Source organism: Cuculus canorus, chromosome 8 (assembly GCF_017976375.1).
Source record: "Cuculus canorus isolate bCucCan1 chromosome 8, bCucCan1.pri, whole genome shotgun sequence".
Classification (NCBI taxonomy): Eukaryota; Metazoa; Chordata; class Aves; order Cuculiformes; family Cuculidae; genus Cuculus; species Cuculus canorus.
The window spans coordinates 32041777-32055837 of NC_071408.1; the positions used below are offsets into that span (position 1 = coordinate 32041777).

Consider the following 14061-nt stretch of genomic DNA (forward strand, 5'->3'; position numbering starts at 1 on the left):
CTTTGATCTTTCACTTACATCTGTGTCAAGTAGAAATAACCTCAGCAAAGCACGCTGAGGGACACTGTTAAATTTGTTTATAGGACAGAAGCAGGTTTGGGACACTGTGTAGTTGAGGTTATTTCTAGATCCTTTTCCATTATCTTCATGTGTTCACCTTAACAGACTTCTTTTTCACTTTTCTAGTAAACATAGTAACGCAAAGCCATATTTGTGTATAAAATCAGGAGGCATACTCCAAGCTTTGAGACAACCTTTGGGACAAACAGAAATAATCAGTCCCTCTGCTCAGGATCTTTCAGCTCGAAATTAAGAAAGGCTCTACTTTAGCCCATCTCACAAATCCCTGAGCATTCCATCTCTACAGAACAGGGTAGAGTCTTCCCACCCGCAGGAATCTACGGCCTGGTGACCCCACGGCTCCCTGGGCCAGCTCCTTACACTGACCGATAACCCTTTCAGGAAAGAATATTTTTAAATGCAACCAGATTGGTCATATTTAATGCACTTTAAGGGATGTTTCCAATACACGTGTCCAGCTGTGCCTTTGTACTTGGGGGCGCAGACGCGCTCTGACAGGGGCTGATGCTCCAGCCTGCTTAGCAACACTGCTGCCTCCCTCGCTCCCAGCGCGCATGCGCGACGCCCTCCCTGCGTCCCCGCTCTCCCCACCTCCCGCTCCCCCTCTGCGCGCATGCGCGTCACCACCTCCCGTCTCCCCCGCACGCCTCGCCCCTGCTCGCCCCACCCACTGTGCGCATGCGCGGCGCGAACTCCACCTCCCACCCGCCCCATGGGCACCCAGCCTCTCCTTCCATGCGCATGCGCGGAGCGCACTGCCTCCCGCCCTCGGTGCACATGCCCGGCGAGCGCGCCACCGGCCCTCTATTCTCTCGCCCTCCCTGTGCCCATGCGCAGCTCGTCCAGACGACTCCTGAAACCTTTTGCGCATGCGCAGCGCCTGCCCCACCGCCTCCCGGTCCCCTAGTGCGCATGCGCAGGGTCCCATGACACTGCCTGTCCCTCTGTGTGCATGCGCCCCGCGCTGCGCGCCTACTCCGTGATCCCCACTGCGCATGCGCGGCGAGCCTTCCGCCTCTGCCCCCCGGCATGCGTAGCGGCCGCGATGGCGGCGGACGAGTCGGGGTGAGGGGTGGAAGGTGAGGGGTGAGCTCCGGCCCCGGGGCAGCATGGCCGGCCGCGGCAGCGCCCCCGCGGAGGGCGAGGATGCGGGGCAGTCGCCCGCCCCGCAGCGCGTGCTGTTCCCGCCCACGTTCAGCGTGTCCGAGATCAAGAACAAGCAGCGGAGGCACTTCATGTTCGTGCGCTGGAAGCAGCAGCAGCGCAAGGTGCGGGGGGGCCGGGCTGCCCTGGGCAGGGGGTTCAAGAGGGGCCTGCTGCAGCGGCAGGGAGCTGGTGGAGCGAGTCCAGAGGAGACCACAAAGATGATCCGAGGCCTGAAGCACCTCCTGTGCAAGGACAGGCTGAGGGAGTTGGGGTTGTTCAGCCCAGAGAAGAGAAGGCTCCAAGGAGACCTTAGAGCAGCTTCCAGTGCTGAAAGGGGCTCCAGGAAAGCTGGGGGGAGTGGGGGGTGTGGCTTTCTCCAAAGGCATGGAGTGATGGGTCGAGAGGCAATGGCTTTAAATTGGAAGTGGGAGAAATTCTTCACAATGAGGGTGGGGAGCCCCTGGCCCAGGTTGCCCAGAGCAGTGGTGGCTGCCCCATCCCTGGAGGGGTTCCAGGCCAGATTGGATGGGGCTTGGAGCAACCTGATCCAGTGGGAGGTGTCCCTGCCCATGGCAGGGGGTGGGACTGGATGGGCTTTGAGGTCTCTTCTGGCCCAAACCATTCTATGATTTGAGTTCATCATTTTCTTAACTCTCAGTGCCTGCATCCTTGAGCAAAGGCCAGGATGTTTATAGATGACGTTAATGGTTTTAAGCTGAAACAGGGAAAATTGAGGTGAAATCTTAGGAAAAAAAAAGAAAATGTTTTGCTGTAAGGGTTGAGGGGCTTTGAAGTCTCTTCCAACGCAATCCTTTCCATGCTTCTATGTTTCTACTTTGCGGGTTTAGGCTGGCAAAGCCTGTGTCTGTGCTCTGATACACCCAGGCAATACTGCAGGCAGTGAGCACTCAAGAGGTAATGCCAGTCTGCATCACAGTGGAGTTTGTTCATCTGAAAGGGCAAATTCAAAGTCCCCTGCTGAGAGGGAAATTTACAGTGTTTTTTTCCTTATGTTCCACCTGTAAGTGAAGAAGACGACACTGGTGACTGTGACCGTAGCCAAATGTCTGAACTGCATCTATTGCCTTTCTCTGCAAGATCATAGAGAGACCAAAGGCTGTAAGACTTGGGCAGTGGGACCGGTAACGGTTGTGGCTAATGGGGTGTTCTCCCTTTCTCCTTAGGAGAAACTGGCAGCCAGGAAGAAGCGGAAAAAGGAGCGGGAAGCCCTGGGAGACAAGGTGAGAGCTGCAGGGAGATTGGTTGGACCTCCCCTGGGTGGTGGCTGCAGCCTCACCAAGTGTGGGGGGCTGAGAGTGAGGGGTTTCTGAGAACACAGGGAGCTGAAACTGCTCTCTTTAATATTTTCATTGATGATCTGGACAATGAGTGCCTCCTCAGCCAGTCTGCAGATGACACCAAGCTAAGTGGTGCAGTTGTACCTGAAGGATGGGATGTCATCCAGAGGGACGTGGACACTCTGGAGAAGTGGGTCTGTGTGAACCTCATGAGGTTCAACAAGGCCAAGGGCATGGTCCTACGCCTGAGTTGGAGCAATCTGTCCGCGGGGGGGGGTGGGACGATGTCATTGAGAGCAGCCCTGAGGAGGAGGAGGACTGGGATGCTGACTGATGAGAAGCATGACATGAGCTGCACTCGCAGCCCAGAAACCAACCGTGTCCTGGGCTGCATCCAAAGGATGGATGGCCAGCAGGGCAAGGGAGAGAATTCTGCCCCTCTGCTCTGGTGAGACCTCACCTGAAGCCCTGCGTTCAGTTCTGTAGTCCTCAGCACAGGAAAGACTTGGAGCAAGTCCAGAGAACAGACTGAGAGAGTTGGGGTTGTTCAGCCTGGAGAAGAGAAGGCTCCAAGGAGACCTTATAGCGACCTTCCAGTATTGAGGGGGACTCCAGGAAAGCTGGGGAGGGCTTTTGATCAGGGAATGCAGGGATAGGATGAAGGGAAACGGTTTGAAGTTGAAAGAGGGGAGACTGAGATGAGATCTTGGGAAGAAATGCTTTCCTATGAGGGCAGTGAGGCCCTGGCCCAGGTTGCCCAGAGCAGTGGTGGCTGCCCCATCCCTGGAGGGGTTCCAGGCCAGGTTGGATGGGGCTTGGAGCCCCTGAGCCAGTGGGAGGTGTCCCTGCCCATGGCAGCGGCTGGAACTGGATAGTCTTTGAGGTCCTGTACAACCCAAACCATTCTATGGCTCCTCTGGGGGCACCACGCTATGTAGTGCGGATATCGAACAGCCAACTTGAGGGAAAAGGGCTGAGTAAAACAAGTTTAGTGATGCCTTAATCAGGTAGAGTGAGCCATGAGCTAATAACGGTGTAAGTGCAGGCCCTCCCTGAAAAGCCTTCTCTGCCCAGTGTAATTGCTGTGGCTTTGTGTTGGTGTTATTAGGAATTATGCTCTAGTAAGTAATTTCTGTATAAATTAAAACAATCAGATTTGACCAAACCCTGTCCAGGCCTGGTGGCTGCTTGTTTCCAAGCCTTGCCATGAACCAGGGGTTTGCTCCTTTTCCTGAAGTGCTTCAAAAGCGTATTGGTAGTTAAAACACTCGGCTGTGAGTTCCTGTGTTAGTATAATAGCATAAGAGTTGGATAAGGAAATGGTAAACATTCTAGGCTAATTGTTGTTAATTTATAGATGTCCAGCTTAAATGTGTGTTGAAAGTAGAGCTTTTTTCCTTCTACAGAAGAGAAATGGATAGAAACTTCCCCTGGTTTTCTTTTGTTTTGTTTTAGAACTCTGTTTCTCAGACTGAAATTAAGCAGTGTCACTGTTCTAGTGATGCTTCTGCTCCATGTGATGCTCCCAATACATGTGCATTTTTTAATCCAGGTGATGTAACTTCCTTTTTAATAGCTTGTATGAAATAAATAATCCTTCTAGTTCTGTGTAGAAGTATACGCAATGTCATGGTAGAATGGATGTGGTTTCCACAATACACTTAAATTATGTGTGTAAGTACGTGTTGTGTTAATAAACTTATTTATTTTAGGCGCCTCCAAAAGCTGTACCAAAGACTATTGAAAACCAGAGAGTGTATGACGAAACAACTGTAGATCCCAACGATGAAGAGGTAACTGCTTAATTTCTGCATATGGGATTAAGTTAACCGTTTTTTTCCAAGAAAGGACATAAAATAGATTGATGAAACTTGGCATTTCCTGTTAACCTCTCCTGTTAAGGTGTTGGTGATTTACTTTTTACACGTGGTGGGTTTGCTAAGAGGTGATGTCATTTTTTCATTATCTATACTAGATAATTGCCTTTTGCATTACTGGTATTGATAGTAAAACTTGCCAGTGTTCATCACACTAGAGTCTTAAAAATGTAAAAACCAAAGGCCTTGTGATGATTAATTATAGGATAGGTCTTGTGAATTGAAATTATTACAAGTACTATACTTAGTTTCATCAGAATTTAGGTCAGATTGGACAATTGTTCTTCAATTATTTCATATACAGTGGATTAACAGGACTTCTGTTCTTCCAGGTTGCTTTTGATGAAGCAACTGATGAGTTTGCACCATACTTCAACAGACAGACAGTTCCCAAGATTCTTATTACAACGTCAGACAGACCTCGTGGGGTACGTATGTTGTACTTGGAGACTTCTGAGCAGTCAGCTGCTTATAAGATAACAAGGATTTTGTACTATGATTGGTAGATTAAAGCTAAAAACAATAGCTCTCACATGGATTTTTCTTCTGCTGTTTTGTTTGGTGACTATCAATAACCTTGTCTGTGGTGTAATCTGTTAGTTTCTCTGGTACTGTGTCCCCCTCTCAACAAAAAACAACCTCATGGGTATGTTCTTGTATGCAAATGATCTGTATTACCTAATTGAGGAGATTACTGACATTTTGAGAGAAACATAAACAGAGTAGCTTTAAAACCAGGATAAAGCACACCTCCAGCAGTTTATCTGGAAAGTTGGATGTGAGTACCTGAATTAACAGTTATGTTGTATTTTGAAGTGTTACGAACGTACTGTAAACCAACGTTTGTAAATAAATGAGTTTGGAGGTGATGCTTTAGGAATTTTCCTGCCTTTCCATGATTGAGGGAACAAAAAGAGTCCTTTAAAAAAAAAAAAGTCCCAGTGTGCAAATAAAGGGCAAATTAAGTGTTCTTCCACTGAATGAACCAAGAAATTTAATTGCTTGTCTTCAGATATTTATAGAGATATGGGAAGAAATGTATCGTCAGGGAGGGCAGCTGGAATGAGCAACCCTTCATTCCTGTGATGTTTGAATTTGGTGCCGTATTTACCTCCTTGCAACCTCCTTGCAACTCTCCACACCTGTTTTGCAGAGAACGGTGAGGTTCTGTGAACAGCTGTCTACAGTGATACCAAACTCGCACGTCTACTACCGACGAGGACTGGCTCTGAAAAGAATTATTCCACAGTGCATTGCAAGGGACTTTACAGATTTAATAGTCATTAATGAAGATCGCAAAATACCAAGTATCCTTTGGAGTATTTATTAAAACAGATACATTGGCTCTGGGTGTGTTAGGGACTAAACTAAAGAGAATAGTTTTGTAGTGTGAATCAAAGATCTTCTTCAGCCTGGATTTTTTCTCTTCACCATGCAGCTTACAGCAAAACTAGAGTTAAAAGTCCCAGTGCCAACATGAATATCTGACGGGTAACGAAATTGTAATTATTGAAGTGTATTGCCTTTTTTTTCCGTTTGTAATGCATGGATGGATAAGCAGCATTGTTTCAGTAAATTTAACAGTTTGATTAACAAGTTTTTCTGACCAAGGATTCCCATTTAGTTTTGCTGACTAGATAAAACATCATTAAATGAGAAAGTGCTAGAAGATAACTCTGTTGAGCTATTGAAACGAAAATTAATGGACGTCCTTCAGAACACTAGTTTACTACTTTATGAATGTATTTTCACAAATGTAATGAAACCTTGTAAATCAGGTGTAGATAAGGATGTAATACTCTAATAGAATATTCGCTTGGCAGCAAATGTTCCTCTGTAAATTGAGTTTTACCAGCCCTTTCTTTAACTCAGTGAACAGATGGTCTTGTTCTAAGTCACCTGCCTGATGGCCCAACCGCTCATTTTAGGATGAGTAGCGTCCGTTTGCGTAAAGAAATTAAGGTGAGATTCCAACAAAATGAAAAAGTGAGTTTCATGATGAATATGTTCACTCTACTTGAACTGCCAAAATTGGTTGCACTTCTGTGTGAATTAACTGGTCTTTTAAAGGTGTTTTTCATAAGCTAATGGGGAGGGCAGCGACTTGTATGTGGGAGGTGTCCCTTCCCAGGGTGCTGGCGTTGGAACTGGATGGGTTTTAAGGTCCCTTCTGACTGTTCTTTGAATTCTCATCTGTTATTTTCATTTCAGCGAAAGGGGAAGGAGCCCACGGAACACGTACCTGAAGTCATCCTGAACAATTTTACAACGCGCCTTGGCCATTCTGTTGGTCGCATGTTTGCTTCGCTCTTCCCACACGATCCTCAGTTCATTGGAAGACAAGTGGCAACATTTCACAACCAGAGAGACTACATCTTTTTCAGATTCCACAGGTGACGTTTTCCACAAAACTCACGAAGAAGAGAGAATGTTTTTGTAACTTGCTTCCTAATTTTTACAAGAGAGAATGGTTTTGTAACTTGCTTCCTGATTTTTACTTTTTTCTTCCCCAAGATACATCTTTAAGAGTGAAAAGAAAGTGGGAATTCAAGAACTTGGGCCACGTTTTACATTAAAGCTGAGGTCTCTTCAGAAAGGAACCTTTGATTCCAAGTTTGGAGAATATGAATGGATTCATAAGGTATGGCTAACGATAACAGTCCTGCTTGCAAAAGGAGACTAAATCTGACCGTCATGAAATGTAACCACAAATCTTAGCCTAAAAAAGTGGTATAAATGCGGTTCTCAATATGGAAGCATTTAACTGAAATATTTAGAGGTATTATTTTGAGAAACACACAAAGTAGACGCATTCTGCGATACTGTAAGTTAAAAATAAAAATAGCAAGCATGAGGAGTATCAATATACTATGACTACTTATTTGCAGAATGCCGCTTCTTTAGCATATACGGACAAATAAATGTGAAAAATGCTCCCCTGGTGTAAGCTGTTATTAGAACTCTCATAAACTTGACTGGTTTTATGCAAGCTGAGGGCAAGAATGATAATGTAGAAATGATTAAGCTGTTTACAGTAGTATCACTTCTTAATAGTGAATGGAAAGGAGCACTGACCTCTGCACATAAAGTGAAATGGTAGTACTACTACAGGAAATGATAAACTACTTTTCCAGTCATTGTTACCATGGAATTGCAGTTAATTGGCAAAACTTAGAAGCAAGTATCCAAAATATATACCAGCAAGGAAATTCTAATACTCATGGTGTAGTCCATTAAATGGATTTTGTTTGTTTCAAAGACACTTTGTCTGCTGTCAGTGAACAGAGAACTGCTACATGTTCTGTAGTTCTAAATCACTGATCTAATTCTCCCTTGTTAGTCTTCTAAAGCTGACTATAAAGGCTCAACCTCACTAACTGTGACCCATTTCACTGCTTATCCTACTGTAAACTGGACTGGTCATTCTTATCTGTATCCTGTTGCATGAATTTATTGGTTAATTACTTTTCTTTTGAATTTCAGCGCCGAGAAATGGACATGAACAGGAGAAAATTTCACTTATAAGGGACAGCTCCCTGCCAGTGGCTGCTGACCAGAAATGCAACTGCTTTGAACTATGGATTATCTCAGACTCTTGCCTAATGATAATGATACAAACAGTATCTGTCTGCAGAAAAAGAAACTGCAAACATTAAAACTTCTACAGGAGCAGATCAAGCACCATCTGTCTTCCTAAGTACCTAAATCCAGCATGAAAAGGACAGTGACTTTCCCGTTTAACAGAAAAAAACCATGGCAATATCGGAGCAGGCTGTAATTTAGTTATCACTCAAGATCTGCCATGGCTGCTGCTCTGCTGTAGGGTTAAAATATACTTTTCAACATCAAAGACATTAAATATTTTGGCTGAAGTTATTTTAAAAATAAAGTATTTCTAGTTATACAGCTTTATTTTTTCTGTTAAGCAGCTAAACCCAGACCTCTTCCATTAATCAGGTAAGAGCTAAGTATTTTAAGCCTCCAACTTCCAGTACGCTGTTCCCTGACATTATGGTGATAGTTTTTTGAGACCATTTCTTGAACACCAAGTAGGCTGCGTGCAATGCAGGAAGTCTGTGGTGTTTTATTTCATCAACATCTTGCATAAAGTAGCAATATTGCTGAAGGTACAAAGATTAGATGTTTCGCTCCCTATAAGCATCTCTTCTTTAAATGTCATTTTTAGAAGAGACTATACCCAAAGCAGTTGGTAGTCTTGTATAGAAAAAGAATTAAGGGCCAATGGGAAGGAATTTGTAAGGCTGGCTTTCAGGAAGTCCCTAAGCTCGTTTCATCAAAAAATGCTGCTCAGTTGAACATGTGAGGTCACCGGGCAGGGTTTTTCCTATTAAAATCTTCAAAATGCTTCTTCAGCTTCAGCGCTGTACTCGGGTTGGTGTTACCTGCAGAATAAGGTACTGTTCTGCCTGAAGTTTGCACATTCACTGGCAGCTAAAAAGCAAAGTTTTCCTTGAATTACTTTCCTTTCACGGGCAGCTATAATCATATTTAGGTAAATGTGAAAAAGCACTGAAGATGGGTCATAGTAAATCATATACTAAGGAAGAATTACTCTTCAAGATAAAGAATGAAGTTACTCTGTCTTTTCTTAATGTCTGATATGAGACAGCGGTATAATTGAACTACAATGGCCAAAAAAAGGTTTTTCTGTCCTCCTATTACACTTCCGAGTACAGTGATGAAGCCCCAAGTTCTGTGAGGCAACCAAGCAAACTTGTAGCAGTGTGGAATACTTAAGACCCCTGTACATGCTCTGCAGCTGCGGCAGTGATGCAGCAACTGGTTGGGTGTCAACATATCCAGAAGTTAAACAACTTGTTACAGTAATTTCCAAACAAGATTAAGTCAAGACACTTTTATTTTTTTTTTTGCTTGGTGTATAAAACCGATTCTCGTATGAAACAGAAGTATTGGAACTAGCATACAGTTCATTTGGAGAGGTAGGTGGTAAGAAGTTTGACGAGAGTAGCAGTTTTACAGTTGTTAGATTTGGCACGTTAGAGCTAAGCTTTTGTACAGACTTTAAACCAGGTCACTCCCCGAGGCACTTTGCCCACACACACATCTGCAGCTAGGAGGAGATGCTAAAAGATCTGGAAAAACAACAACAAAATGTAGTTAGAAGAGTATCATCAATGCTAAATGAAGCAACTCTATGTCTAAGGTACCTTCAGAGTTAGGCAGGGACAGCTATTTAGAATGAAAACATCTCTTTTTCAACAGCTGTTTTATAGACCTGTTATAAAATAAACTTTAAACCCATCCCAAAGAGTAGAAGAAGATAATCAAAGCTGTTAGAAAAGAACTGAAGCTTAGTATTTCCTGCAGCTGCGAAGCGGAAGGACAGAAAAACTTGTTGCCAGTCGCTTGGTGCCTGCAGAAATGCCAGGCACCTCCTGTGGCTTTGAGGAGCAGGGGAAGTCTGTGTAACATCACGTTTCCTCTTCACCCTGCAGAGGTGGCGCTGGCTCTGCAAACAGCAGCTCGACTGGCTCATCGTGAAAACACCAGCTTCACAGCTAAGAAATTGCCTATTTTTGAGGAAGGGATACAGTGAGAGGAAGGAATTTTCCATATCAGTGGGTGTAACTAAAACCGCTGTTCTAACAACAGTAGAAATAAGTGCTCTGTTCCAAACTCAAAGGGGGAAGAAAAGGGCTGTAATTGAGAAAGAAAACATTAAGCCTTTTATGCCCTTTGTGTGCACACGTGTGTGAGACAGAGGAAACATTATTTCCAGACATCCCCACCCCGGCATTACTAGACCTTGGCAAAGGTCTGTGGGGAACTGTGTGTGTCACTGACTAAAGTACAGTTTATTTGGTTTTGTATAGGTTATCGGTCTATAATGCTTACATATGATCTGATTTCTTGAATTACTGATTAAAGCTGAAGCTACAAGAGTGTGAACACGTCAGTGTCCAAGAATATCATCTTTTAAATGAAAATAGGTGATAAAATTCAAAACAGAAATCACTTCAGAAGCACATTTCAGTTACACTGCTGTAACTGACTGCTCAAAACAATGAGGAAAGTGCTTTTAGTTTCATTTGTTAGTTAAGCATCAACCTCTCCACTGTTACTACTCTGGTCTTTTTTTTTGTATCAACCACCTTGTTCATACACAAGACTTTTTGGGAACTTTCTACAGTCTGCTTGAGGGGAGAACAATTTTAATGAACGACTCTTAACAACTTGGTCTGACTGCTCAACTTTAAGGCTGCCTAAGTAACACAACTTAAATCTAACAAACTACACTTCCTTAGATGACATAAGTCAGCTACAAAGCCCAGATTCTTCAAGGTTAAGACTTGCTATTTTTAAGGATTGTGAACTATGGTTAACTTAGAAATAATGTATGATATATGCTTTAAGCCTCAAGAGATCTAAGTCAAGGGGCAAAGGAGAAGAGGAACATGGTAAAATTATTATTACTGTGGGCAAAATATCAAATTATTGTGACTCAGAGTCTTAGTGAGGCTACTGTGGATCCAAACCTCACCTTTCTAAACAGGTTAGTCTAAAATCTAAATAAGTTAGTCTAAAATAAGCAGATTTTTCAAAGAATGCCAGATTAGTTGTCATCACTGTGACAGCAGTAGTGCTAATGAACCTATAAAAGTCTTGGAATTAAAATCTGAATGAGTATTCAGTTGTTTGTAGTTGTTTAAGTGGAGTATGGGCCTTGGTACAATTCCTGGACTGCTTCCTTTTGATTTAGAGGGCACTTCCTATCGGGGACAGTGCTTTCTTGGAGACTACCACTGACCTATCTTTGGAAGTGCTCGTTACAAGTTTAAGAATTAAAGTCTGCTTTATCTGCCACTAACAGGATTCACCGCATATGCTGTCAGGCGAGCAATCCTGAGTGAGAAAAGGGAAATAATACCCTTATGCAGAAGATACAGTAGAATTACTGTACAACCAGGTTAATCCAAATAACAGCTTGGTAGCCACTGGCTCCACTACTGCTTTGCTGCAGAACAGAAACTCGTGGAAGCTCTGCAGCAGCTAAATGCTACTCATTGTACTCGGGAACAGCATCTGCCCAGTACGGAGCTGCCCGCAGAACAGGGGAGGAGGGGCCCAAAGCAGGGATCCAGACCAACACCAGCTGTAGAAGTCAGATGTCCTTTCTGAATACTTTTATCACAGGCAATCTCATTTAAATCTCAGCTATTTTTAACGAGAGAACAATATGAATCATAATTCACAAACTCACCATTGAAAGATACCGAAGTAGTTCACATAATTACAAAAATGAGCAGACTTTCTGGGGTCTGAAGGGATTTGTACTTGACGATACTCCTGTCAGTAAGGGATCATGTTGTGCATTCTGCAGGCAGAACTGCTTCAAGTCCGCTGCAGCCTGAGAAACCTACAAGTGATAAAAGCTGGCGTTAGAACTCACCGAGCACTCTCAACTGAGCAGGTAACTACATCAAAAAGTATAAACACTGCCACGTAGTTTTGCAATACAGCTTAAGAAGGTTTTACACAGCAGTTTCACTGTAAGTTTTTTGGTTTTTAAAGACAGGAAGTTGTGCAATATTAGAATTAATTCGGAAAAGATCCATGTTAAACTTCTAAGCCTTCTAAGGCTTTGTTGAATAGATGAAGACCTTTGTTCTAGCATAAGTCATTTAAAGATGCAGTGTGTAGTTTAAGACACTCGACTGCACTGGCGTTTTTTCTTCCCTGAGGAAGCCATCCTCACGATGGCACAGTCTATAGGTGTCTGGTAGGCTGTACCTACCTAAACACAGAACAGTGATAAATTGCTTTGTCCTGCTTTTCTTTGCTGTAACTCTGAACGCACAAAAAAAGTCACAGAAAGGTTTGGGTTGGAAGGGACCATGAAGGTCATCCAGTTCCAACCCCTGTGCAGTGCGCAGAGACATCTTCAACTCGATCAGATTGCTGAACGATTGCAGTTTCAGGAAGCAGCATCCTCGCTGGCATCCTGTATTCGCAGTTTCAATTTCCTTGAGCCCACAAGGCTCTGGGCCTCACCCCAAACGCGCCAGCTCAGTGCACTTAGGCTGTCCTGCAGCTCCATTTTAGTGCCAGGGCTGGGCCAGGCACAGCACCTGTGGCAAACCCTGCCTCCATCTGCCCTCGTTGCCATGGTCTGGTAGAAGGAGCCTTTCCTCAGAATAAAGAAAGGGGAGTGCAGGGCGCGTCACCCCACTTCGCCCTGTGCGGCTGCAGGAAGCGAGCGGGCACAGGGAGTGGCAGGAGGGGACGCAGCTGTGCGGGAGCCCTGGAGCTGAATCTTAGAGTGGTTTGGGTTGGAAGGGACCTTAAAGCCCATCCAGTTCCAAACCCTGTGCCATGGGCAGGGACACCTCCTGCTGGATAAGGGTGATCAAAACTCCATCCAATCTGGCCTGGAACCCCTCCAGGGATGGGGCAGCCACCACTGCTCTGGGCAACCTGGGCCAGGGCCTCCCCACCCTCACAGGAAAACATTTCTCCCTAAGATCTCATCTCAATCTCCCCTTTCAGCTGAAAACCGTTTCCCCTCGTCCCATCCCTGCACTCCCTGATCCAGAGCCCCTCCTCAGCTTTCCTGGAGCCCCTTTCACAGGAAGGACATGGAGCTATTGGAGCGAGGCCAGAGGAGGCCACGGACATGATCAGTGAGCTGGAGCAGCTCCTGTACGAGACGGGCTGAGAGAGATGGGGTTGTTCACTCTGGAGAAGAGAAGGCTGTGGGAGACCTTAGAGCAGCTTCCAGGGCTGAAAGGGGCTCCAGGAAAGCTGGGGAGGAGCTCTGGATCAGGGAGTGCAGGGAGAGGATGAGGGGGGATGTCTTTAAATTGGAAGGGGTAATACTGAGATGAGATCTTAGGCAGAAATGTTCTCCTGAGAGGGTGGGGAGGCCCCGGCCCAGGCTGCCCAGAGCAGTGGTGGCTGCCCCATCCCTGGAGGGGTTCCAGGCCAGGTTGGATGGGGCTTGGAGCCCCTGATCCAGTGGGAGGTGTCCCTGCCCGTGGCAGGGGTGGGACTGGATGGTTTGAGGTCCCTTCCCACCCAAACCACCCCACGATCTCAGTCTGCATTCGCAGACCCCCCCTCCCTCTCCGTCCCGGTCCCAGCGCTGCGGGCGCTGAAGTGGAACCCCCGTCCCGTCCCGGTGCCGCCGTTACCTTCACGCGGGTCACACTCGCCTCCAGGCGCAGCTGCTGCACCACCTTCTTCATGGCCGCCACGCTGGAGCCCGACATGGTGGAGCGGGGAACGCCCGGCCCGCCGCCAACGGGGCGCCTGCGCGGGGCGGGCACCGGGGGCGGGACCGGCACCGAGGGGCTGGGCAATGGGCCTGGGACCGGCACCGGTACCGAGGGGCTGGGCAATGGGCCTGGGACCGGCACCGGTACCGAGGGGCTGGGCAATGGGCCTGGGACCGGCACCGGTACCGAGGGGCTGGGCAATGGGACTGGGACCGGTACCGAGGGGCTGGAAGCAACGCTGACACCAGCTCCGAGGGAATGGGCGGTGGGGCTGGTACCGGTACCGGGAGGTGGGCAATGGGGCTGGCACTGGTGCCGGTACCAGCACGGAGGGATGGGCACCAGGACGGGGACTGGGGAGCGGGGCGGTGAGTCTGACACCGGTACTGGCACCGAGGGGGT

At 46.2% G+C, this 14061-nt stretch overlaps 2 protein-coding genes across 4 annotated transcripts; one reads left to right on the top strand and one right to left on the bottom strand.

Moving 5' to 3' along the window:
• The first annotated feature begins 1106 nt into the window (after positions 1-1106).
• RPF1 (ribosome production factor 1 homolog) lies at positions 1107-9139 on the top strand. Of its 2 annotated transcripts, XM_054073018.1 has the most exons (9): positions 1107-1349; positions 2412-2468; positions 4238-4318; positions 4735-4830; positions 5556-5709; positions 6282-6364; positions 6614-6795; positions 6917-7043; positions 7886-9139. In XM_054073018.1, the coding sequence occupies exons 1-9, from the start codon at positions 1191-1193 to the stop codon at positions 7925-7927; spliced, it is 981 nt and encodes a 326-aa protein (XP_053928993.1). In that variant the 5' UTR covers positions 1107-1190; the 3' UTR covers positions 7928-9139. The 2 variants fall into 2 exon arrangements, with proteins under 2 accessions (XP_053928993.1, XP_053928994.1); XM_054073019.1 differs by lacking the exons at positions 1107-1349; positions 2412-2468 and adding an exon at positions 2919-4077.
• A 138-nt stretch (positions 9140-9277) lies between these two features.
• Positions 9278-13712, bottom strand: GNG5 (G protein subunit gamma 5). 2 transcript variants are annotated; one of them, XM_054073020.1, is made up of 3 exons: positions 13576-13712; positions 11646-11801; positions 9278-9516 (listed from the first exon to the last, which is right to left on the bottom strand). In XM_054073020.1, the coding sequence occupies exons 1-2, from the start codon at positions 13651-13653 to the stop codon at positions 11676-11678; spliced, it is 204 nt and encodes a 67-aa protein (XP_053928995.1). In that variant the 5' UTR covers positions 13654-13712; the 3' UTR covers positions 9278-9516; positions 11646-11675. The 2 variants fall into 2 exon arrangements, with proteins under 2 accessions (XP_053928995.1, XP_053928996.1); XM_054073021.1 differs by lacking the exon at positions 9278-9516 and adding an exon at positions 9523-9954.
• Between the last annotated feature and the right edge of the window lie 349 nt (positions 13713-14061).